Raw genomic sequence first — 27,653 nt, forward strand, 5'->3', positions numbered from 1 at the left:
TTCTACAAATTTGAATCGGATCTTATTTATGATTTGCCTTTTTCATGGTTACCTACGTTTGGGGAAAACTCCATTATAAATCACAATAAATTGTTATTGGGTTTCGTACCTAATTCTAATTTTGTTTCCGACAGTGGTAAATGTACGATTTCTAATTGTAATCAAGGTCGGTAATTAGAATCGATACAATGGGACCAATTACAACAAGAATTAGTTAGAATCCGGGCTAATTAGAGAGAAAATCTGAATAAATTAGTCAGAACGAAAATTTCCCACGATATCCTTTTCATTATTCTGAACAACATAATAATCATAACAAAAGCATGTACAAACACCGTACTTGGTTAAACAGCAATCGCATAAACAAACCCCAACAATAAAGCCAAATAAACGCTCAAGCACCCATCCAATCGCACCTTGAATCGCACATAAAAGCCCATGAACACCGTTCGGATTGAATAGGACCCGACTCAACAGGAGCATCCAAATATTGCATTCCCAACCGTACTCGGTCGGGTAATATCGAGCACGAGAGTAGAGTTCGTTAGTGCCCATAAAATCGTTTACGGGCTGCCGAAGAGCCCTCTTCAATAAAGGTGCCATAAAAGTTCGGTTATTCGACGTTAGATGGCGACAGTAGTGGCCGCTTGAAACCATAGCAACGATTTTACTGCCATCTATGGAGATTTTTAAGAGTTTAAGGTCTGCGAAAAAGAGACGGCAATATGTGTCGATTCGCTCGCACATACTGCTAGTTCGATATAGTAAAGTTTCCTATGAACGGGATGGAGCCAAGAGTAAGTTAAAGGATATTTTTTTATTTTTGTATTTTATTTGGTTATATTTTTGATATGTGCCTCTAAATCGATGCTCAATTAATTCCAAGTACACGCCATTTAATATTTTTATTGAATAGGTATCAATGATACTCATTCTATTGGGTTTTCCAAAATCTGTTAACTTAAAGCATTATTCTCTAAGTCAGATAAGTATTTAGTTACATAATCTTACATTTGATTTTTAAATAGGTATTAATTAAAAAATATAATTAAACTTTTTTTTTAACCAAACAGTTTTTTTATAATACCTAAACTATTTAAATCAAAATTTCCAAAATAGGGCAGAAAGAACTTCATGAAAGGATTTTTCTAAAAGTTGAAGTAAATCCAAATAACATACCTAAGTGAACTTAGCAATTTCATGACTTCTATAGGTAACGCACTTCGTAAAACGTCCTCTGACAGCAAGACTTAGATATTTTTATTAAAAAAAAATAAAATGATTTTAGAATTCACCATGAATACCGTTATTTACGATTAGTTTTAAACCTACTAAGTACTTATTAAAAGAACAGGTGGTCAGGCCACCGATGATAATTAAGTTATGATCGGCAGCCTTATTCGTGAATGCAAGGCATATCTACTTACCTATATTAATTTGTCTATTTACGAGTATACTTATTGACAAAGTGTTTCGGTTTATCGATCTAGCTTTTGTCATCGACTCCGCCTGTGTATTAAATCCATATAAGATTTTACAGCCCAAAATTGCTTCTAAATACTTAAAAGGTTGAAGATTTATCAACAAAATTTACTTTCCATTTCCTTAGGTATATTAGTTAAACGAGAGTGTAATAGGTACTTTGTACCTTTATTTTTACACCATTAATAATGAAAAGACGTATCTTCTCTGCCCTACAAAGAAAGAGACAACCTTTTGTTCTATGTAGGGCAGAGAAGACATTATGGGCGACTTTTTGAACCCTATCTAAATTTGAACAGTAGATTCACGAGAGAAAACTCTCGAAAAATATAGGTAAATTTAAAATTGTTTTTTTTTCCAGGAAATGAAAAGGATTGGTAAAGGTCTGAACAATGAAATGACAAGAAGAGAACATCGAGACATTGCTTTAAAAAACGACGTGACAGGAGTACAACTGTACAAGAAAGATTTGAATTTGGAATGCGCAGGCGCAGTCACGTGATCTACGGTTTCACGCGCATTACCTGTATAGGTAGGGCTGCCGAATTCGAAAAGGAAAAGACTTTGTAAGTCGTCTTAAATCGTAAGAAATAAAAATAATTTCTTACGATTTAAGATTTATGACCAGTAAAATCTAAACAGAGATATAATTTTTTAAAAAGATAAGAAATTTTAGCGACCTGGGCTCTCATTTGATTAAAGATATTAATAAATAAAATAAATTACATACCAGTTAACTATACTTCCATACTAATAAGTATAATAAAGTTAAAAAAAATGTATTTTTGTTTATAACGAATACATTCAAAAACTACTTGATTGATTTTGACAAAATATGGCACAAAGATATACCTACTTATTAAACCTTCAGGAGCTACATATTCAGAAAATTCCCAAGAATAATAATACTACTTATACGTTCGTTGATTTTTAAAAATAATTCACACATAAAACATACTTACGCAAATGAATAATATTTGCTAAATTTCGTAGGATTTCGCCCATAATTTTCCAAGTTAACTATAACTACAAAGGCTGATAGCTAACTGACATCCCTACTTATGGAAGTGCAAGCGATAAGTGTTTGCGAATTATTAAGGTAGGGTTGTCACTAAATGTATTATTTCCTGGGCATGACTTAGTTTATCTAAAAAGAAAATTAATACTTCAAAACGTAACACTGATTTTGAATATGAGACAGCGTGAAATATGCGAAAAATATGATGTTCTTGTAGTGAGCACTAGAAATTACGTACCATGTGCCTTCAAAGCTTTTCTAATGCCAGGAAATTAATCAGAAAATATATAAGTGTAATTTCCAATCTAAAACCGAGGTTTTGTTAGTGTTGGCGTCCGTAGTACCTATCCATACTGATATTAAGAAGAGTAAAGATTTTTATATTTATTTTTCACGAATAAACTCAACCTACTGGACCAATTTTGATGATATTTGGCACAGAATCATTCAGAAGTACCTAACATATGCTCGAATTTTACAAAAATCTCATGGAAGCAAAGCCCCACGCAAAAGTAAGTTCTTGATATTTAGAGAAGTGATCACAAAACTGATATTTACCTACTTATACAAAAGTACACGTGTCAATTATAGTTTATTTTGACTTTTTCTTCGACATATCGACTGAGCACCTCTGAAGGTGCATCCCTACTCGCTCGAGGCCTCTCTATGGTGGTCTCATTAGGGATGACGCCCTTATGATACTCAATTTTTTTATTATTTATTAATTTCATAAATTATGAATCATACGCAGTGGACCGCGGCCCTGTTTACTTCAATATGAATGTTCGAAAAACAAAATTAATTCACTAGGTAATAGCTATTAGTTTCCATAAAACATGCAATTAATACAATTTCACGCCGTTTAAGTCGGTAAAACAGTATGGTGATAAAGGAAATGTGCGTGATAATGGAAAAAAAATTGTATAATTATAAAAAGGATATTGAAAGTTCATAATTAATCTACGTACACACATAGGTACAGTCTCCTTAATATTCATACATTTTACAATCTTATACGTATCTCAGAAATTCCTTAACATGTAAAGTAAAATAATAAAGTTACTTATGTATATCATAAGTATGTTTAAAATGTTATAGGTATTTTCTATTTAAAAAAGGTACCAATCACAACGGAACATTATGTTACTATAGCAAAGAATTCTCTTTTATAATAAAAGTAGAAGTTATATATCATAACTATACTAAGCATAATTATTTCCAAGAAATTAATAGTAAATTAGTAATAATCCACATATATCATTAGTATGAGCCATTAATCTACGTATGAGTCCAAAAGTCGATAATTTATAGACAAAGAATAAAATCGATACAAAACATGTTTCACAGAATAAATCTCAATAAAATTGATCTCATCTTAAATAACATCATCTTGGAAGGAGTTCGTAGACGTGTAACTTTGTAACTTGTAGCGTTGGCAAGAAAATGTAGAATGTAGATTAATTCCAAATTTAAAAGAGAAACCTTAGTGTATGTTACCCACTATATATACTTAAGGCTATTGCATAGGGAATTCACAGTATCTCGGTTTTAGTTTTTAGGAATATAACTGGTATTTTGCTTGACTCTTCACCTTAGATATTTGATTCCATTCAGACCCTTTTATACTCTACGATATATGTAATATGTATGTATATTTAAAAAAAATACATATTATTAAAAATAATGTTTCTTAATTGAATTAGAAATTGTTACGAAGAAATATGACTAGCTCTACAGTATAAGAGATATGTTTTATATATGTATACTCAAGATCAATTTAACTCTAATAAAAAAGATGCTAATAGGTATATTCTTAGCTCTCCCTTGCTAACGCTACTTACCAAAACAGGTCTGTGGCGCATACGTCTATATGCCTACTGACGATAAACGCATTGTTATCTTCCCTTTCGTCAGAATATTTCAGATTGTTTTGCATTTTTTTATTTTACAAATTGACAGGATTTACGAACTGGTAAGATGTTCATAACTCAAATTATGTCCCGCCGGCGAACGCCGACAAATTGCCCGCTTTAAAATTAAAATGAGTAAGGATAATGAAATAAAAATTTGATGTAATAAACATTTTTCGTTTATGATAAATTTATTGATGTTTGATAGCAATATGTGAATTTTTAATGTCATGTAAATAAAATTTAAAGTATCAAAAAGAAATGTAAAATATTGGACAATAATTACTAAATTATTGTTCGTGATGTTTATTAAATATACATAGTATATTATATATTCGAAAAAAAATAGTTGTAGTAAAATCTTTACAGACATTTTATTTTTGCTGAACTTAAATTTGACCTTTTAAGTAAATTACAACAGAATTGTGGCAATTGGTTCGAACCATATAAGGGCTATAAATAACATAATGAGTTCAAATTATCGTCCAGTTTAGTTCGAAATTTGTTTTCTTACAAGTTTCCATACACCGATTTGTTTGACTGTGGGTAAATAGTTATTAAACAATAAGTAGACTGAAGATTTTAATAACTACTTACTTGATGGTAGCAATTAAGGAAAATCTAGTTTCATTTTATGAATATTAGGTAGTTAAAGACACCTCTTTCTCTCTCATCTTTGTATGTTATCACTCGTACTTAGGTATTTGTGAGAGGTCCTTATCTCTAGGTAGGTAGGTAGGTCTCTTATTCTCTCCAATATCCAGTTCAAAAAAAATTAAACAACAAAAATTAAAAATGAAAACTACGTTTTTAATATGAACTCAAACTTAAAATTCTAACATTACATTATTTAGTTTTTTTTTTTTCCTTTTTACTTATGTAAGTTACTAACTACTGATTTTACACGAAATTGTTCCGTGTTGTCTTAAGTCAACAAATCGATTTAAACATTCATTCCTGAAGATTCTCACGAGATAACAATTTGAAATTCAAATCGCTGCTCAGTGATTGAACGGCTATTGGTTATAACGCCATTATACAGGATGTAGAGAACCTAAACTATTGTGACGTTAAAATAATAATTTAATAATTACTTAGGTAATATTGACCTCATTGTACAATTAGGTACTTAAAACAATACAATAAAATATATTTCTTTGAAGAAAAATAAGAAAATTAAAGATTTTGCACGGTACCTTCGAGTAATATCACTTATATCAGTAACATCCATTCAGTCTCTTAGACTTTGTTGTATAAACTCATGTCATTCACATTTTCCTATCTATATTAATTACCAAACTTCCTCAAAATATAACTTTCATATTGATATAAGTAATCAATAAAAGACAAAACTCGTGCAATTAATTTGTACTTACTTGTAAGTCTAAATACTTGACACAAATATCTAATCCTTAAAGTCAAAGCCCTAAGTTAAATAATTGGGATTGTACGAGTAACCACATTTTTGGTATCACTTTACAACAAAGGGCAGCTATCTCTGATCTACATGCAGACAGACGGACGGACAGCAATATTTTGCACAATTATACCGATAACGATCGAATGCTACAGATATGGGACATGCATACCGGCTTGTTATGTATTTACGATTACACATGTAATAATATGGTAGAAGTTTAATTCGTAAATGGTCAGGACTTATTTTTTTTAATAACACATTAGGATTAAAATTCTTTTCAAACTGTCTTTGGTCTGGATTTGTCTGGATCGGTTTCATGTGCCACCTTCTTGTCATGGTTTTATATAAAACTGATCGTCTACTTGAACCCAATTTTAAAAAGATTTACTCATATTTTCTGTGAGGATTTTTTTTCATCCTGCATTCATTGAGTGGTAAGTTCAGTTACCAGCTATGAATTTTTATAACTACAATATTGCCCAGGAATAAGGAAGATCTCCTCTGTTACTCTTGAAGTTCTAGTCTATCTCCGTCTAGATTTTGTTTAAATTAATTGCATGGGCTTTTGTCCAATAATTTTTTAGATATTTTAACCAAACAATATTTAAAATAAACGAATTTAACTTTTTGGTAGCATTAAAAATCGTTAAAGTCCTTGTTCATATTGGACTTCTATGTATATCGACATTTGTACCACATTTTTCGGTCTCTTTAATCGCGCCCTGTGGCCAAAATCCGTTTTATTTCCACCGAGCATTCCGTGAAACATTATCTCGGAACATCGATAATAACTACTCGCATTTTTTTTATTTCTGCATCCTATGTTGCAAAAATATCATAAGAGAGATGAGGCTCCGATTATACACCACATCTTAGAAACATCATATGGTAATAAATCCATTAATACCAAAATAAACCGATTGGCAACACCTTAAAGTCTATACTTCAATAAATAACATCTGATTTATGAAAATTTATCATACTCTTGAGGCTTAATTTTGAAATGATCTTCGCTTGTTTCATAAGGGCGTGAGTGGTTTTTAGTACCAGAGGAAACACGACCTTGCGATTTGAGGAATAGGTCAAATATCATTTGTGTAGAATTACAAAGAACACATTTTTGACGACGATAGTGTAAGTGTGTCTGCGTATTGTTTTGATAAGCTGTAGAACGGGTTTGCGAGATTTACGGCTGGTATGATTTAATGCGAATAAACTACTCGCGTTGCGCTAGTAGTATTGATGAATGCTCTATTTTCAGTGCTGTCACCCGTCTCCTGGCTGGGTGCTATCTCTTGACATTACCACTGAAATCGTGCTCAGTATAGCTCTCTATGTAGCATCGAAATAATAGGTTCCTGTAGTGAAGTACCCGTCTATTGAGCCTTGCTTTTCACCTTGCGGCAAAGAATAATTTTACGGTGTTTCAGGTATTCATTACCAATTATCTGTCAAGCAGGTGATGCCTGTCCATTATAATGATTGGTTAGTTTTCATAAGCGTTTAGAATTGAAGATCGTCGGTGTTTTTGCATCATACATACTTGCGAACGGCGTAGGCGGTTTTTGTCCTCTAAACGTAACTATTATGAACATAGAGTAAGTGAATGTAACGGGACTATAAAGTGCACGCAACATCATACTAATCGTCTATTTTCCTGTTTCATTGCGCTTGATTGACTGCTAAATCGCTGTGAAGTTGATCAATGATTAGAAAAGGTGACAAGATTTATCCAGACATGCTAATACTTACCTGGGAACTTGCGGTTATAATTGTCGATCTTTAATTAAATTATGATAGCGAGAATTTTTTAAGGTATAACTCCGATACCAGACATAGTATATAGTATTGTGAGAAAAAATAACTAGTGAGATTTTCTTGATGAAAGAAAGCGGTCAGTTAAATTTGTTTAACATACTAACATTCATTAGGCACTTACAATTGTTTCCATAGCCAAATGCTCTTATCCAAATTCTAACTAATAAGTAAGTCTATCAGCGATAAATAAGTAGAATTAGTTTATAAATTGTTGTTGTAGTGAACAGCGTACAAAATTTTCTAATATGTAGATACTCTTATTGAATGGACAAGCCCTCCACGAACCTGGAGTGGGTAAGTTAGGTTTTATCCGCAGTGCCTCCATCAGCCTTCCACAACCTTTGCAGAGGAACTTCTTATAATCGCTAAAAATTAAAAAAAAACCGCATCTACGGAATTGCAGTCTTATTAGTTAGATAGGCAGCCCTGTCGCTCGGGGGCCAATGGGCACGATGTAACGCGGCGCCTGCGCGCGACCGCCCGGCGAGCATTGCAGTGCAAACAACACAAGAAATATATTCAAGTAATCTGCGTATGCGCAGTACAATTACAGAATCGATATCTGATGGTTGAAAAAAAAATATGATTCTTAAAATTTGGCCCTTAAGAATGGACGAACAGATCACTACAAAACAAAGACGCGAAATACAAAAATACACTGGAGGTAGTAAAAGGGGCAACATAAATTTATTGAACTCTTGAATATTCAGGAACATTCTTAAAAAGCTGATTACCGAATACGAAAACGTATCGCAAAATGGTCGTTTTAGTACCTACTTAGATACAAAATCAATCATCATTCAAGAAAACGGGCACAATCATCGTAATCTTCGTCAATTTTGTGTGATGTGAACTACCGTCAAATTCCATTACTTTGAACAAGGCGAATCTGAATCTATTACGGAATTGAGTGACGCAGCGCCCTGTGCCGCAGTACCAATGCAATGGAAGTAAATTGCGCTCCGTATTCGTACGGTATAAATCATCTGCAGTTAGTATTTGCGTGTCACTGTTAGGATTTATTGCGACTCCAAGGTCGGGCAAAGCGTATTATTGTGGGTCATGTATTAGAGAAATTGCTAATAGTACTTACTAACGCTTTTTTGCGAGTGTTAGTGAAAATAGCCCTTTATTATAGGTACTTTATTATAGGTACTAGGTAGACTTGGCGAAAATGCCAAAGATTAAACAAAGTTACAAGGAAATGTCGAAAAACGCACCTAGAGCAATGTAGTATAGCAGTGAAGTATAAAACCGGGCAATGACGAATGAGAGCGAAAAACGCCTAACTTCAAATCTATATAAATAGCTATCAAACTATCTGATAAAAGAATTTTAACAAAGTAAACCAGAAAGTCACCTATCTACATTTAATTGAATACCTAGTGACTAGTACCACTAAGATTCATAGTAAAACCCAACAAAATGTTTGTTGTCAGTACTTATACAAACCACAATTACAGCCTAGTAGGGAAATGCCAGAACAATTACCTATCGATCGGATGTGCCTCTATGAATACTGCATACGTGTAATTGAATGCGTTTATTGAATTACATAGACTACCGTAGAAAACACTGTGCTCAAGTAATGCGGTTAATAGGGTGAACGTTATGTTCTCTCGTGATCATTAAATGTTTGTTGAAAGCTTTGCGTTATTTTTATTTTTATTATTTTAAGTTATGTAATTTGTTATTAAAAAAAATGAAATTTTTAAAAAATGCTTTATTATCTACACCGTAGTTACACAAAATTTTATTCACGTTTTAGTAGACTTAAAAGATCCTTTTACAAAATTGATTCATCATCTGTGACAAACGTCAAATTATACACGACAAAATGGACGCGAGTGCAGAATCATAAGAATCCATTTAACTCTATCATAATCCACTTTTCACAAAATATGAGCACTTGTAGCAAAATATAACAATTTATAAGGTATAACCCTTTATCACGCGCCTGTTAGAAGCTCAGTATTAGTGTTGGGTGCGCCCATGTGGGATAACTGTCGCGATGCACGCCATGTCGATATAATACATCGATAATACAGTACGAAAATTAGGTACTTATTACATAACAAAATGACTAGGAATAGAAACCATTTAGTAATTATACCTACATATTTTGTAACAATGACTTTGAAAGGGGTAATTGATGTCATAACTCGTCTGAGCTAAACGAGGTCGTTTCGTTTACCCTTTGGAGCACATGTTTTTGCTATTTTACCTTTCTTATTTTATAACTCGAATACAACTTTCATAATAATGACTAGCGTTTATTTCATTTTATATGCCAAGACCTGTTAGGTTTATCATATGTACACACCATCATGACAAACAAAACAATATATGCATTTAATGTCTCACTACTTGGTCACATTCCCTTTATTAAATAATACCGTATAGTTGCGTCACTGTTAGTATAAAAAAATATTATGTTTTAAGGTGCAAAACAGTTAATTGAAAATATCCGTATTTCCTAATTCGTATGACGTACGAGACACCGTTCGGATATTACGCTCACGCACGCGAATGCGTTATAAAGACATAAATAACAGGCGCGTATTATAGCCGAGCACATAAAATCCTGTAATAGCCTAATTGGTATATCTGGAATCATTAATCGGGTCAAATGATCATATTAATTCACCATTCTTTTCAGACTCATTTCGGTGAATAATTGTAGTCACTTTATAGTTTTGATTTTATTTAAAATAAAATAAAAAACGATGTTACTTAAAAGTATTTGCACCACTAGATACATGTTGTTTCTTTAAACTGCTTATCTATAAGTGTGGTGTGGTGTTGGGATCAATAAAACAAACAAACGAAGAAATTTTTATTATGAGGTTAAATACACTAGTTATTGGCAAGGTAGGATACATTATTAGCTTTATTAGCTGGATTTCTTTTTGTATGAATACAACATAGGTTAATATTACATATTCCGTAAGACAAAATATATCTACTTTCTCTATATAATATTATAATATACCTAATATGTGACATTAACATTCATAGTATTTTACATTTACTAAAATACTTCTACTTCTTTAAAATACAAAAGTATCAAATCCATCACACAAACATTTTATTATAAAATATGTTAGCGATACAAAGGTGCGATAAACCTATAACACGAGTTTTTATACTATTTCATACAAATAAACAGCTTTGTCGGCCTGTGGGAAAATGTACAACTGTCTCATTTTTCACGAATTTCACACTTACGACCACATTTCGTCTAGACTTAATTTTTTTGTGATTAATTGTAGATTTGTTTATTTTTATTGACAGGTTTAGTTTAGATTTATTTATGTTCACCTATTTTATATTGTCATCTATTTGTAAATCCAAATATGAAATACGGATACAGTCTTTACTAGAAAGAACGAGTGCTATCTTACATAACTACTTATGATGAAGAAAATGTTTCACAATTACAAAAAAAAAATCTGCATTCCACGAATTATTATTTTACTAAGCAAAAAGTATCGATAATATAGTGAAGTACTAAATAAACATTTGTTATCACTCAGTGTTAGTATCAATAAACAATAGCTCTGTATTAGTGGCCTAATATACCCGGATACAATGAGCGGTAGGAGTTGCAGACAATGTGCCCTCGGCAGTAATTCATAACGGGCGCGAACGAGCAGGAACTAAGAAACGATGGAATGGAACAACACTAGTTCGAAATTCGAACGTTTTTTTCTTCGTCGCCTGAAACTTATATTCTATTATTTTATTTTTGCTTTTCTTTTGTTTAATTTAGTTGCTACGTACAAATTATTTCATATGTAATGTGAACTTTTCACATTACATTATCAAATACTTAATAGGTATGTATTCATGACGTAATGTGCTCTGTGCCCATGACTATTGGCTTAATAAGAAATAAAAAGAATGATTAAACAATTTTGATACGACCTGAACACTATTAGCAAAGTATGCTAATAGTAACCCCGTTTTGTTTTTGTTATTGTGTAGTAAAAAAACATTGAAAAGTGGAGCAATTAGGAGGAAGCTAAAAATCGTAAAAAAGTAATTTATGCAATTATGCTAAATTTTCGTAGTTATGACATTAAAATACTGAAGTTATGCCTTATCTATGCGACAATAGATAACATATCAATACATATTTTAAAATAAATTCTGATACTTCTAGTTCCAAGCCAATTTTTTTTTAGACGAAACAATATGTTTATGATATCAGATTAATAAAATTGTCTTGATGAGTCACCGTACCTATTAGAGCATGATAACAACGTTGAAAATTTCACGCTGAACATATGCTAGAAAAATATTAGCGTCAATTGTTTACAAACATTCAGTGTTTTAAATGTGTGTTACGATATTTTTTTATCTGTGGTTCGCCTAGTGGCCTGTTCAGGGCGTCGGGTAATTTTTATTGGGTCCTTGAACTTGTATTTGGTCGATAATTCAGCCGCGGTCTGGTTTTTGATGACTCGTAGTCGCATTTGTTCGTAGTGATATCATTTGTTACATTGCCCTAGGCCGAATAGAACCGCTTCTGGGGAATGATTATGTATTTGATTTCCATGTTTAAATATTTAGTCGGATTATCTAAGCATACTTAACTTTATAATTTTTTTATAAGATATAAATAAAACCTAAGAATCATAAATAAGTCGCCAGCACCTCACGGTTAAGACATTTGATAAACCCAGCAGCGAAATTGTTTGGTACGTATAGGCACCTAGTGATTTTATAAAACGGTGTCTCGACTTCATGTAGCAACATCGCAATCAATTCGTGCTCAAATACGGAACGAAGTTTCTCAAGAGCCCTTAGGGTGAAGGAAGGTAACGGAGACGAACTCCGTGCCTTCTCACAAATCAGGGACAATGTAATCGTAGTTTTAGTTTACACTAAAACTGACTGGAAATATGAACACTTTATGTTAAGTATTTTAAAAACAAAAGGGAATTTGATCTAACATAGATTAATGATTAAATTTAATAATGCTATTATAACCTGCTTCATTATATCTGCGACTATTACGACTTAATACTTTTAATTTCTTATTCATAAATTTCAATTGATCTATTCATCATACTCGATTTTTGATTATTATTCTTTTTAGGTATTAACTACCAATTTAAGTGAACGAAATTAGTACGAAATACAAAACAGGCACGATTAAATATTTTTTACCTTTAAAATATTCTTAATCTTATATTCCACAATCATAACCGCGAATTTTTCTAGCCTCCCAGACATATAAATCATTTTTTTGCCAACCAAATCTCTGCCACGCAAGATGTTTAAATCGATGTACTGTACGTACGCTAAGCCCAGTGTTGCCAACCCCATTAAGAGTATAACTTCAGACCTCTCCAAAAAATTTAATTAGTCTCTTTCGAAAGTAGTACTAAAATTTTTCGAGACTTTGGGGTTCATATTAGTGACTTCCTTGAAGAAATTAGCTTTTTTCTGTTCCTTGAAATTCACGATATTATTTCTTTTGTTTTAGGAAAATTCTACGCTGATGAACAAATTGTAAATATGGATTTCAAAAACTGATTTTGCACAAAAATGTAGGTCTGCAGTTTAAACTCCGAGGGGTTGGCTACACTGGCTAAGCCCTTGGCCCCACAATGGCAAATTACTGATCTTTGACATCCGAGGAACAATGGAGAGACTGGATTTACGAGGTGAAGTGACTGTCGTATTTTCAATTTCAATAACGCATTGCGGTTGCGTGGTCGTTTTATTTTTTAATGGATATAAATATGAACAATTTTTTTTTAAATTAGAATAAATTTAAAATACATATTTTTTTATTTTACAATGACCCTAAATTCATTCGTATTACATAATCCACTTATACTAACATACTACCGAAGCGTAATAATAGCATTTAGTATAACTTTAAACTTTAAAATTAATAAAAATAGGTACATAGGTAGGTACGCATATTTGATGCGCTCTCCAAGTGAGTTTTCTTTACACATATTGTTCGTTAAATTTCCATGTGATAAATATAAATTCTTCTTCATTACATAAATTTCTCATACATAATGGATGTCTTTGTAAATTTATTGCATGTGTGCTAGATAAACTTGACACCTTGACCATATAAGCCATCGCCATAGATGTCACGTTTATAGAAAAAGTTAAGAAGTTTAAAATATTTTGTACCGGTATCAATACATAACTAAAAAGTTTTACTGATATCTAAGTATACCTTTCAGTTATTTCGTCATTTCGTCATTTTCCTTGTAGGTATAATTGCAAAAAAATAACACGGCATGAAAATATTAATAAAATCTAAAAGAGAAATTAATTTCTCAATGTGTCTTGTAATGATTATTTAGACATTGTTTTAGTTAAAATTAGGGCAATTTTCCTTCGAAAGTATAACAAACACAAAACAAGGGTCACTAAGGAAACGACGGAAACGACTAGAGCGCAGTGGCCGGCAAGATTTATCTACACCCTGTATAAAGCGATGCTTTATTACCATGTTAATTTGTATTTTATTACTTCCAATTTCGGTCATAATTTGTCGTATTCTAATTAAAATGTTTAATTAGCAAACCATTTGGTAACAAAACGCAAGTTAATTAATATTTATGCATACGAGGCGTGAGTTCTTTCTTTAAATTTTAAACCGTAAGTGTGCAATGCATTGAACTTAAATTAAAAGCATTTTATGTTAACACCACACGTTCTATTGTTTTTTTAAAGAATTGTTTGAACGAACAAATGTTTATGACCGTATATCACCGTTACCAAAAAATGACGCAACGTCTCTTTATCCATGAAACAGTAAACCTTTCAACGGGAAACCAAATAATGGTTTTTACCTGACTTTTATGACTTTTTTGAGGGAATTATAAGTAAAGCAACGGTAAAAACTAACGTTCACTTAAAACTGTAACGATGGAACTGGATTATGGTTCGTGGATCATAAAAATATTTTTAAAAGGATCAATTTTTGTATTGAGTTTTAATTATAATGAATGAAAATTAGCTTTAAAAAAATACGGAACGAAGAACGGTTTAGTGCCTTAAATAAGTAATAGCACAGTCTCAGTAGGTACGTCCTTATCCCTTATTGTGGAAAACTGAGCCGATAGACTCAAGACATGAAGTTAACGTTTAGCTGGATGAAACCAACCAGATAAACGTTAGCTTCATCTCACTAAGCAGTGATGGAATAGAAATTCAAAAGAATATTACTAGGCGCCCGAAAGAAGGATGACGCTGGCTCAGGTATACCTATAGACTTATTTATTGGTAATGGCCGATTGGTAGACTTGCTTAGTTCGTTACAGAACAACAAAATAACTTGCTTACTAACGCAATGGTAATGACGACATAAATTCATACAACGCCAACCATACAGTGTTTTGCGAAGTGTCACTGTTTGACAAGACACCAGATAAAATCTCTACGTCTCAAGCTACCGCTAAACTTTGTTGCAATTTACAAACATTCTAGTTCTAAGCAATAATTTTATTTCCATCACATTTGCACTTTAATTAGCAATAAACCTGAATGTAAACTGGGAAATAGTCGAAAATTCGATTTTAACAGCTGTGGTGACGACACACAGCTGATCCTGTAAAATAATGTTGTAAACAGAACCGCAATAAAAAGGGACAGGGGGAGCGCGAGGATAAGGCGCGTCGTACACTGCGGATGGTATTGAAATTTTGCAAGGAAATCATGTGCGACAAATAAAAAAAAAACTTATTTTTCTCTTTTTGCAAGTGCGAACACAATATCGGCTGTAAACTGGATATAAATGTTTAATTTAGAAATTTTGCACAGCATGCGAAATTAATATTTATCATGATAGTGTCTACGTAACTTTATGTGTTTTATTTAAAAGAAAGCAATTAACAAAATACCTTACCGTAACATTTAGCTTAAGAAAAACTAAGATTGATAAAACATTAAAAAACACTAAGAAATTTGCTTTTCTGAACCAATAATTTTTAAATGTTAGGTACATTTAAAATTCGTATAATAGAATACCTAAGTATATAGATACTTAGGTATTCTATACCTACATACACATTATTAGAATGTGTAGTTAATTAAAACTTTCTACGCGTGGCGAGTAATTTATTAATGTTACGTCATAAAACTTGATTTAGCTTGTGGGCTTGTCCCCATTTTATTTATTTAAACATATGAAAATTTCCATATTTATAATTTTTTTAAATATTTCTAACATATGTTTCTAATGTGCGTCGCAGCTAAATCGTAAAGAGTTCGTTTTAGTGTGCTCGGCGCTCAATGTGAAGACTGTTTAAGGGCAGGTGCGAATATTATCTTTATTTCAAAGCTACTTCAGTATAAAGATTGCCGTAAAACAGATTTTATTGACAATTAGGTTGACAGGCTATTCCCGGTATTTTCTTGACTATTAAAAATAAACAGAATATTTTATTTGATGCAGTTCGGGCTTACTATTTGTTTGTTTGTAAACTCTTTATTTTTCAAAATAGAACGTATTTAATTTAAATAAATACAAACATACAAAATAGAACATACCTATTTATTTTAAAAGAATATTATGTAATTTAAATGTTTTAAGTCTTAATCCTAATCCCTGTAATTTTCACGTTTTACCCAATTCAATCAAAAATGTATTATTTTAACTCCATAAGTAGGTACCTAATGTGTGGAAAATGTAATTGGTAATTCAAAAAACAAAAAGTTCTAAAATTCTAAATCCGAGAACTACTATAAAGCGAGTTTCAGTAAGTCCTAGCTCCGAGGTCAGGGGGCCAGCCGGAAGGGCGGGGTCACTGGCCTGACCTACCCTGGGCTTAGCTCGGTGGAAACGTATACGTTTGCACGGTATCCATTTCTTACTTAATTAAGCTTATATTTTTAAACTTCAATTTATTACGTGCATCTATTGATGTTAACAATTGAAAGGAAAAATATATAAAAAGTAAGTAGGTAAAAGTTCTCTGAAATATTAACCAGCTCATCTATTTCGCACGATTAATTTGATTATTAACTAATTCGTCCTAATTATATAAAAAACAAACATAATTATTTGGGTGCAATTAATGTTGTGTGTGCAAATTTACAGAAAAGGTAATTTTATGTAATCATCAGACAACTGCAGTAATGTATGCAATGGTTAGAGAAATAACTAAAAATGTGGTTAAGTGAGCTGAACTATGTATCTAAGTACGTGAAATAGCTAGGACATTGCTGTCAGCTTTAAATTGGTGGTATGCTGTAAAACAGCCAATTAGGGACGCTCACGTGTCACGGGCAGAGTTTCCCAACCTTCAACCATGATAACACTAAAATCCGCGTATCTTCTAAACTTATCGATAACTTACCAATTTACATAAACCGCTGCATTAACAGCGTCGCAAAAAATAAGCGCCGCGTTTATATTATACAGTAATTACTCCAGGTAATTGAAAGTTAATTTGCAGCACTATTAAAATGAAAATCCACCAAACGCAACTTGCACATTATGCTCGTACAGGTTTTTGTTACCTACTTATTCAAAGCGCTAAAGACCCTGTTTGGTTTTACTTTGTTTGTGGAGACATATTTCCCGTCGCGGCGGCTACGTGCGCTCGCATTCATAATCCACAACCTTTAAGGTTACTGAAACATTTTGTAGCACCAATAATAACTCTACAACTATAAATAACGGAATTATTTTCCATATCACGTAGACTTCTTTTAAAATCACGATTCCAGTAATGCGATTTATATTTTCATAAGTAATTTAAAACACATTATAAAAAGCGTTTAAGACACAGAACGCGATTGTACTTTCCGTTGTAAACATGACAGCGGCCAACATAATGTTTATGTATTGCGAGTGCAGTACAGGAGGAAATTCTCATCAGAATTCTGCGCAGGCGACGCTGATTCCAACATTCGTGATTTGACAACAAAGCGCATCTCGTGTGAAAATTAAAAGGCTAGGAGTGATCCTGAACGACGGAGCATTGGTCATAATCGATGAATCTGAATCACACTTGGTCTGATGATATGCCAAAAATACCCGGCGTCTTCCATCTTCGGCACACCGTGACGGTGCCGGCTGCCAAGCCCGGACGATTTCGATGCGTAAATTGGCGATACGTGTATCGCATCGCATCGCATGTCCACAACGCTTTGATACAACACCGACAGCAAATTGAACTGTGGTAGGTCACGATCGCGATGCGTAAGCGCCGATCCCGTATGCATATTGGTCACTGAAGTTTTATCGATGGGTGTTGGAAATCACACTGATGTATTCTTACTTCGCAGAGCGTCCACTACACAGGGAAATCCAAACACAACTAAATTATGGTCAAAAGGACGCCGCCATAGATTCTTACGTTGGATATCTTAATTTCGTCCTGGAGGTTAATAAATTATAATTTATAATCCCATTTCTGGACAGTCCGCGATGAAAAAAAGGCCTCTATAATAGATACATCGTTTTTTTACCCGCATGTAACATTTAACCGAAGTTAGTCATCCGATGTTATATCAGGCTTTGGTAGCCGCTCCGATATGCATTAGAACGTGGTAGAAATATGACAAGTATATTCGTCTCTTTCATACTACTTCATAGATATTTTAATGAAATTATGATTTTCTCAAGGATATGTTTTAATTAATTCTAGAAGCGTAATATTTTAATATGTATGTGTGGGGAAAAATTAATTAAAGCATTCTTGTAAACGGAAATCCTATTTAAAAATTCTTTAGCGATTCAAATTTGATTTCAGCACAACAATTAAGAGAACATAAAGCATTATAGGTATAATGTACATGATTAATTTTAATTTAGCCAAATTTATACGGCACGTTCATCAAGGGGGGCAGTCATATTGTGTAGACCGAGACAGGTATACTTCGCAGTGTGTACCCTCAACATGAAGGGTTTATTAGTTAAATTTGTGGCGGGGCCCATACATCACTAGAATCGGCGCCGGCGCAGCCTTTCTGTTTGATTCCCGCGGAGAGTTCCGATGTTATTACTTTTTAAATGTTTCTCAAATAGTTGTACATCGTGACAAGCAATCATCGTTATTTGCTGTTAAAATTAATGGGTAACTGGGACTTTCACCTAACTGTGCGATTAAAAAATAACAATAGTTGCTTCTATAAAATTTTATTAACGTATAATTATTAAGATTCCTACTGAAATGGTGTGATAAACTTTATTGGTCATTAGAACGAGAGCCGGGGCCAATTGCAGAGTGCCATGACGGATCTGTCTGATTTGTTACGGATTTAAACATCAGTGTTGATTGACCAAGGATAATTATAAAGTAGCGAGGGTACTATAAAACTCAGGTAAATGTATCTAAAAAATTTGATAAGCGAATTTAAAATTTTTATATGACAATTTTATAGCCGCAATTTTTGCTGTAACAAATTTCACATCTCGAATAACGGATTTGAGACTTGAGAGAGAACAATTCCTGTCGTTTTGGATCTACATTTGTATTATCAGCTCACGCAGTTCAACATTACTTTTATAGCATAAAATTATGACTCAAACGTGTTAATCTTGTCTAATTAGCAATCAGTGTCAATCTAAAGTGATTTGTGTGAAACGATGTTAACAATAGCGAACCGACACAAAACGGTGTTTTATTCGAGGCATCATAAAGGAACCAACACTATTAACCGACTTAGTTTAAAAAGAAGATACATTGTTCTGTAAAACGCTAGTTTCGGCACGAAGTAGTCTACGTCACATTACAAATCCAAAATATCTCAAGTAAATTGTTGCGCAAGAACGACCTTTATGTCCACATCAGAAGGTCCATCTGTGTCGTCACTGAATATGCTCGGATGAAAAGTGTAGCTCGTGAAAAACAGACCTTTTCTTCGAAGTAATAAAAATGAAATTTCCACACGTCAATGCCGATTTTTATTCCGAATGTAACATTAGTGTAGTGGAGTTATTTATATGAAGTGTGTGTTACCGTGCACTGTTTATGTAGAATTAAATATGGTTAAAATGTGGTTAGATGTAGGCGAATGCATAATCTATTTATGTCAAGAAAATCATAAAAATAGAGGTAATACGTATTTCAACTAAAATTTAATAAAGTTATTTGAATATATTTTTAAATATTAAAATAACTTTATGGGCTTTGTTAGGTGCAAAAATGTTTGTTAATTAAATATTTGTTTGTATGCCACGCCAATGTAGAAGCCATGCCCTGAACTCATGTCTAAAAGGCTACGAGATTTTTTTTTGAAAAAAATTGCTTTAGGTCTTAATTAATAGATAGATAAAAAATAGACGTAGGTAAAAAATAAAATTATGATCCTTTTTTTTAATTTTAACTTAATATGTCACACATTACAATGTCACATTCATATCCAAAATAGTTCATTTGTACGGTTATGACCTATCTGCAATGTTTCATCGATATATTTTACTACCTACTTGAGTATTCAAACCCGGTCTGGGCACCTCCAGTGTGGGGTATCGTGCAACAATTAATTACCACACAGACTTCAGACTCAGACTTGAGATAAACCCGTGCTGCACTGGTAGCGACGCGTTATGTTTTGTTTCACTCTTTTTACTAATTGTCAAAACGCAAAATGTCAAAAACTACTCTATTGACACTATACCGACATACTTACCATTGGAATATTTACTTTTTAAAGACCTGACCTGACTTTTTAAAAATTTATTAATTTAAGTTTTTATAAAATAGGACCTTTAGAGCATTGAGGCAAGATCGTAACGAAACGTGAATTCCATTCTCTAGTGAGATCTAAAATGAAATTCCATTTGAAAACCGTTTCCTATCAGTTCAGCTAAATACTCGTGCAAAATCCTACTGTACTTATATAAAACCAATTTAAAATAATTCATTTTATAAAAATAGCTGATATTTCAATAAGTGATGCAGAACTAGAACAATATTTTTTGTTCACAAAAATCTTTTAGTTGCAATTTAGCAAATATGTCACCGATATGGCAAAACGCTTCATCATACACTACCTATAGCTTTTAGTGATAAACTAGCATAAGTAACATTCCCATCCAGGGCCGAACGAACCGTCTCAGCCTTTGTAATAATACATTTTTAACACAAGGGCTATGTATGTACCCATGGCGATAAATTATAGAGTTCGCGTTAAACCAGCCTTCACGTTAGCAAAAATGAACAAAATAATGAACTGAAATGAGGTAAACGACGTACTTACTTTGTGATTGCGCTTTATTAATATATGAGATTTAAACTTAATTAAAGATACTTAATAAGAGGGTTTTATTTCTAGATGTATTATTTTAGAAATTTAACACATCAATTTTGGTTACATCTTAAAAGTTTCATAGGTACTCTTACTCTTTTCAGACAAAATTTTCTCATCAAACATTGTTAGTTAGTAGATAGTTATTTAAAAATTATAAAACAAGATTTTAATTATTTATTTAGAGCTCTTGCAATTGCATTCAAAATATTTAACCTTAAGCTGTAGTAGGTATATTTGATTATAAAGATACTTTCATTATTTTATGGCACTGCATAGAAAACAAGAGTGAAATAGATGGTAGAGCGTGGTGATAGAAAACTATAGGACGTGGCGGTTCCCAATGATTTCCGATGCAACGCATAATACCGGGTCGTGGATGTAATGACCTTTGTAAAGCCACGTCTACATGACAGGCTGCAATGAAAACTATTGTTTTATTACGTATAAGTATGTGATTCATATAAAATATGTAAAAAATAGTAATTGTTATTTGTTCAACACCTTTCCATTTCACATCTATGTTAACACCTTTTATATATACCTACCCAACTATGTAACGTATAAAACTTACCAAATGAAATTTAAGCAATTAAATAAAATGACAATTAGATAACAATTTTTTCTAAAAGTAACGGCTTAAACATGAAACAGTTGCCTACAAATTTATGACACAAACAGGAAGCTTATTTTACTACTTCTAAATTAAAATTGAAGATACATAAAACAAACGAATTAAACACAGTCGACATGTTTCACAAAAAGAAAGTGCACACATACAACGTATCCATCCTCTTATTTATCACTTCACAGCTGCACACCTATGATCGATTCTTATCCAAGATGGCCGCCGGCGAGCGGCCGACAGGCGGGCAAACGCGTGCGCACCTCCTTTCCGTCAATCCCAACAATTTGAAATTAGAACACTTTCGATTCTTTATTTTCAATATCAACTTTTAACTCCTTTTTTAAACGCAACAAACGTGCGGTCTCTCATGAGGTTTGCGTTGTACTAAAAATTTAAAAAGCACGTTTAACGTATTCAGAACTTGAAAACCATAAAACATATCTCCCCCATTATTAGTTTATGGCTTGCGACTGTTGTCGGGCTATTATGTTGTTATTTTTGTGTGTATTGCTGTTTGTTTTTATTGTATGCGGTGGACGACCGACCCAACTGGGGTACCATTACGAAAGATTCTCTATTGAGCAATTCAAATCCCGTTACTTCTGAGAATCATTATATTATTAATTTGTAAAAAAAAAAATACAGGTAGATAAGTAAGTAATGATTTCAAACGACTGTGTTTAAATTTTAAGAATACCTCTTACTTTAAAATAGAACAAGTTCACAAATTAAAACAGTTTGGGGCTCAAGAGCAACTTTGTTATATTCTATAATAAATAATAAGCTAATAAAATATTTTTTTATCAATTTTGAAGAGCATTATTTTTGACTCAGTTTTAAATCACCTACATAAAAATGATCTGTTAATATCACGATAACATGAATTCATTTTTGTAGTGTAATTTGGTTCCATAGTAGAGCTACTTTCAATGCGCAGGGTAACATTGAGAGTGTAGAGTCTCTACGAAATACGGAACGGCTGCACAAACCAGGTTCCAAAGTTTTATACAAGAGTCAGCTAAATTAAATAGAAAATTTAATAGGACTACGATTTTGCATCTGCTAATATAAAATAAAAAATCGAAGTGATGGTAGAGTTAAAACATTACTAAATTATTTTGTTAAATGTTATGTAAATTATTTTCGTTGCTCATAATAAATAAATTATTTTGACAATGTTTTATTTTATTAAAGATAATTTTAAAGTAAACATCATACATACAAGGTAGAGTCGAAATATCCCATTCTAATCCACAAAATTACTTTCCACAGAAAATTTCTTTTCCTACTTGTTTGATGTAATTGTGTGATTCAATATGAATTAATTTTACTTGACAAATTATTAAATGAAATTTTGTTTTAATAAATAATTGCGGACAACTCTAAATGGAATGAAAATATAACTAAAACTGAACTGTTTTTTTTTTGTCGAAATTTGGTAACATTTAGTACTACTTATAAGGTAATAAGAAACAAATAACAAGGTAATAAGAGTAATATAATTGTGGCGATGTAAGTGAAAATAAAAACGTGCAGTGAGCAACGATTACAATATCTCATTTCCCTCTAATAAAGGTGCATTTAAATGCCCGGGCCCGCAGCGATGAAGTCGCAATTTTGGGACTGGTTTAGAAATTATAGGGTCAGCTCGGATGAGGTTAGAACGTTAGCGAAGTAACGAGTGCAGTAAAGTAATATATATGTACAGTTGGCATTTTTTTAAGTCACTTTTATACTTATTAAAATATTCTTAAAATAATAAAGAAAGTACAGGTACATGAAATATTGATTTATATCGTAAATAAATTAGCAATATGAAACAAAGGTAAAATAGTTATTCAGATGGTCGTTTTTGCGCCATTAAGATAGACATACTTTAGTAGAGAAATAATCTGTATCACATGCAGTCCTGAATTAAAATAATATTAAATGAATATAGCTTATGAGAAGTAGGGAAGCAGTTCCTGAGAAAAAGCTGTGAAATTAGAAAATAGCTATTAACTGTTACATGTTTCCTATTTAACAAGATAAGTATTAACTGATCGTGTACTCTCGAGTGATTGGCTTCTCATTATTGTAATATTCAGGCTTATCGAGAAATAATTTGTAGAAGGGCCGGGTCTTTTTATAAACTAGGTCTTTAGTTTATTAAGCCTTGTTACTAATATATTTTATTTTAATAAAAATATTAATGTTCAGTTCAATATGTACTTATTTACTCAAAGCAGGAACAGTTTTTTATAAATGATAGCTAAATTTTTTTAATACAGTAATAAAAATACCCGTGTTTTTTTAACTTTTATTTAAACTTAGAAATTTTGAGATACTCGTATTGTGCTTAAAAATATGTTATTTGTTAAAACCGGTTCATACATATAATAACATCTTTATCCCTTACGGGGTAGACAGACCACTGAAAAGACTGAAAGGCCACGTTCGGCTGTATGACTTTTTATTGGAATCGCAAATCAAATAAAAATAAATTAATGTAATGATTAATAGAGATAAACCATAAATTATATAAAAGTTACTAGTTACTTATTTAAAAACGGGCAATAATCACAGACAGAGCTTTATTTTATTCTTATTATGCCATCTTACTGATCGATGTGAACAGGGGCTTAGGCGATGTTCCGTTCCGATTGTAATTTAAACCTTCTCGAGCTCATCACACTTGCCTCGTCTTGTTGGACTTTGTTCAAATTATGGTGGTGTAAGTTTTAATATATAGGTAGTTATATATTTTCTCCCGTCACACTACATAATGATTTTACTAGAGACCTAAACAATAAAATCAGCCTACCTAACTGACCCGGAATTATATGTACTAACTTATAATTTTAGTTTTAAAAAATTGGATTTTAATTTTTAGGTAAGTATGTATATAAAATATTGTTATCTGAAGTAATCTGTCACAATAGTTTAGAGTGCTTACTTACTTAAGTAAGAATTAGAACATCTCAGTGCCACCTTAAACTATGTTACCATACTGTTTAGCGATGACTCATTCACACCGGGCAATTTCCAAAACAGCTAATAATTTGAAAGTGAACCTCATGGTGTGGAGTCAGCCCACGGCCGGCCAGCGTCCTTGTATTGTTTCGCGGGCCGTGTTGCGTGAACCCAAATGAAATACGACCGACAGTTCGACTACTTATTTTCCTTTTATTTTTTTACTCTGTGACTCTGTGTTACTTAATTTTATCAACTCGCATGAGTTATGATCGACCACACGCATCGCCTTAATTACTTATTAGGTATGTACGTGAATTCTATTAGACACGGATCCGTTTATCGGATTCTTATCGGAACAGTCCTGTTGGTTTCGATCAATTAGAAACTTATCCGACGCGCTTCCTTTATGTGACACACCTAATTAGTACAATGGGATAGGAATCTAAGTCGTATAGGAATTTAACTGAATCAGAATAAGAACTTAAGCCAATAAGATAATATAAACATCATTTTAAATTAATTTAATATTGTCGTTTACATATCTGTAAAAGTAGAACCGGTTTGGTGACTGACTAGACTAACTTGTTATATAGCAGGTAGGTACCTACTTACTAAAATCTACGCAACCACTAGTTTCTTATAAAAAAACCGATAGCAATCGGACACGTTTATTTTTGGGCGGTCTCCATTTAACTTCAATCAGTTTCATTTCATCTCGAGATCGTCAAACGTTCGAGAGGCTATTTGTCCGTGGTCAGTGGCACTCAAAAGTTAATAATAATGCGCCCAAACTAGACCGGGGCATTGACCCGGGCGGGCGGCGCGGGCGCTCCTTCCCGTCACATCGCTGGCCGCTAAAATGTTACTAAAGAATAAGAGTTTTTTTTTTTTACTTTGAAAAGCGGGCTTTACTATATGTAATAAGAAATTAATTAAAAAAATGGCACTTTTTGCGTTTTACTTTTTAATTCAGTAGGTAGGGATGTAGGTATGTATTTTCCGTTAATCAAAATTCAATAAAATTTATGAAGTATAAAATATTTATTTATTTGCGTTTGTAAATATTTTATTGTAATTAAAATAAATATCCAAGTAATTAATTTTTTTACTAAATTTCGTCATCTTTTCTCAATTTCTTAGTTCGATTTATCTACCTGGTGATTCAAAAGTAGGTGATTACCGTTGATTTAATACTTTATCTATTTATAAATTTACTACATAAAAGCCTTAACCTGTAAGGCACCAGAATCCCGGAAAAATAAATTATGGCCATAGATCTTTTTACTTAACAAATTTCGTTCAGATTTTCTATAAAAGTAATTTATTTTTAGCTTCATATTAAATATAAACAATCAAAGAAGTTCACTTAATTTTCTTTATAACACACAAAATAAAATCAATTTATCGGTGTGGTTGAAAAACCTAGTCTAAAATAAGCGTTAAAGTAATTGCTTGATCGTCATAATTATTCACACTCTAAATAATAATATAAAACCTTTTCGTATGTAAATCAGCTCAATTTTATAATTTTATATGCATATAGCTCATTCCGTAAATATTTCTTAAGATTTGATGACTATCGTAAATTGCGAATGACACTCAAATCTGTCGGCACTTAATAAAGTGTTAACAAGGGTCGTTCGTTTTATGTGCGTTTTATTGACACTTGAGTCGATTCGTCGGGCGCTACCTGTTATGTGCATTCTTATTGGTATCTTATATGATCAGAGGTTCAATATTTTTTTATTTAGTTAATTCCCTTGAATGAGCTTAATTAGCGACATTTTAGTGACCTTTTCTTTAGCGAGCTGATGTTGAGCTATGACGATATTTTATATGATAAATTAGTGGTTTTTTATTTATAATGGAAAAATATTTTTGTACGCATTAATATTTATCTAAAGAGAATCAGAATGAGAACAATGTTTAAATAAAAATTTAACAATATAAGATGTTTTTAAAAAGTTTCATAAGATGGTTAACCCTTCTAGTGTGATGGCGGATTATTTATTTAAAAAATAAATAAAGTGCTATAGATTTTTTAACTGACCTGCTATGGCCATCCAAGGGTAGAAGGTGTGGTTGGTGGGTTGATGCTGGACCGGCTGTGCTGCCGCTGCTGCTGCTCCCGGCAACGCGCACTGGTTTCCCCAGGGCAAGGCTCGTCCTGGACTCGACGACTCGCTATATCTAGCTTCAGGGGTGCAAGCTGCTGGTCTCACTAAAGCTCCCAGCCCAGAGCCCCACTCTTTCCCTCCATATCCATTCTGCTGTTCACCACCAGCTTTCGAACAATCCGCCTTAGCGTACTGTTGCTCTCCGGCATATAATTTACAAGCTGCCGCCACTGATGCGTCGTATGGGGAATCTTGAGGGCGAGGTTGATGTAACGCGTGAGGTTGAGCGTACGTCAGCCCCAAAGGAAACCCTCGGTACTGGTCGCCGCCGCCGCCGCCCTGGTGCACCCCATGGGCCCCGTAGAAGCCACCCTGCTCGAAGTAAGAGTTCATTCTGATCAGTCACACTCAGACGTCACTCAGTTAGACAACACTTATGTCATCGCGACCCCACGCGCCGTGATAACGCGACCTCCGCCAATGTCACTCAAATACCAGACAATCAAATTTAATTTTATTAATTTTATTGCCTCTTAAACGTCACTCGAGCGTCATAATGGGCTTCGTTGGCGATAAAGGCCAGTTGACGTGTGTTTACTTTTTACGATTATTTTACGACTCGGGAGCGCGTGCCGGGGTTTTACGAGTTTTTAAGCGGTTCCGTCTACGGCGCCGGCTCGTCTCACAGTGAAGAGTTCATCACGTATTTTTTATTTATTTTTTCAGGTGGCGATCTGTGACACGCTGTCGCGAGCGAAGTTTGCGGTCGGCAATGGCGGGAGTGCACGATGCGGACTAGTGCGGCCGGCGCGGCTCGACTCACGCAGTCTACTGACACGCGCGCCGCCCCGCGCGCTGCCTGCGATCGCAACGCGACCGATTGTTCCGTCCCCTTTTCGCTAATGACTATAAATATTATCAGTTACGCTCTCTTTTCCCTTTCTTATCACAGACATCCTCCTGAAAGCACGTGGTTTGAGCTTACAGTAACTAAAAAGCAAGCTCTCTCTTGTTCTAAGCACCTTGTTGAGACATATTATGAAAATGATGCTGACTAAATAATCTT

The 27,653-nt window shown here is 33.1% G+C and overlaps 1 protein-coding gene and 1 long non-coding RNA gene across 2 annotated transcripts in view; one reads left to right on the forward strand and one right to left on the reverse strand.

Moving 5' to 3' along the window:
• Positions 1-1,976, forward strand: part of LOC132902155 (uncharacterized) — a 39,440-nt gene extending 37,464 nt beyond the window's left edge. Inside the window, exon 3 of the long non-coding RNA XR_009657035.1 lies at positions 1,844-1,976. This is a non-coding gene — a long non-coding RNA (uncharacterized LOC132902155). The remainder of the gene's footprint in view (positions 1-1,843) is intronic.
• The window catches only part of LOC106137617 (homeotic protein ultrabithorax), a 127,385-nt gene extending 99,985 nt beyond the window's left edge, over positions 1-27,400 (reverse strand). Inside the window, exon 1 of the mRNA XM_060946195.1 lies at positions 26,521-27,400. Within this exon, the coding sequence (XP_060802178.1) occupies positions 26,521-26,980 (460 nt within the window). The 5' untranslated portion in view covers positions 26,981-27,400. The remainder of the gene's footprint in view (positions 1-26,520) is intronic.
• Between the last annotated feature and the right edge of the window lie 253 nt (positions 27,401-27,653).

This window comes from Amyelois transitella, chromosome 10, assembly GCF_032362555.1.
Source record: "Amyelois transitella isolate CPQ chromosome 10, ilAmyTran1.1, whole genome shotgun sequence".
Taxonomy (NCBI): domain Eukaryota; kingdom Metazoa; phylum Arthropoda; class Insecta; order Lepidoptera; family Pyralidae; genus Amyelois; species Amyelois transitella.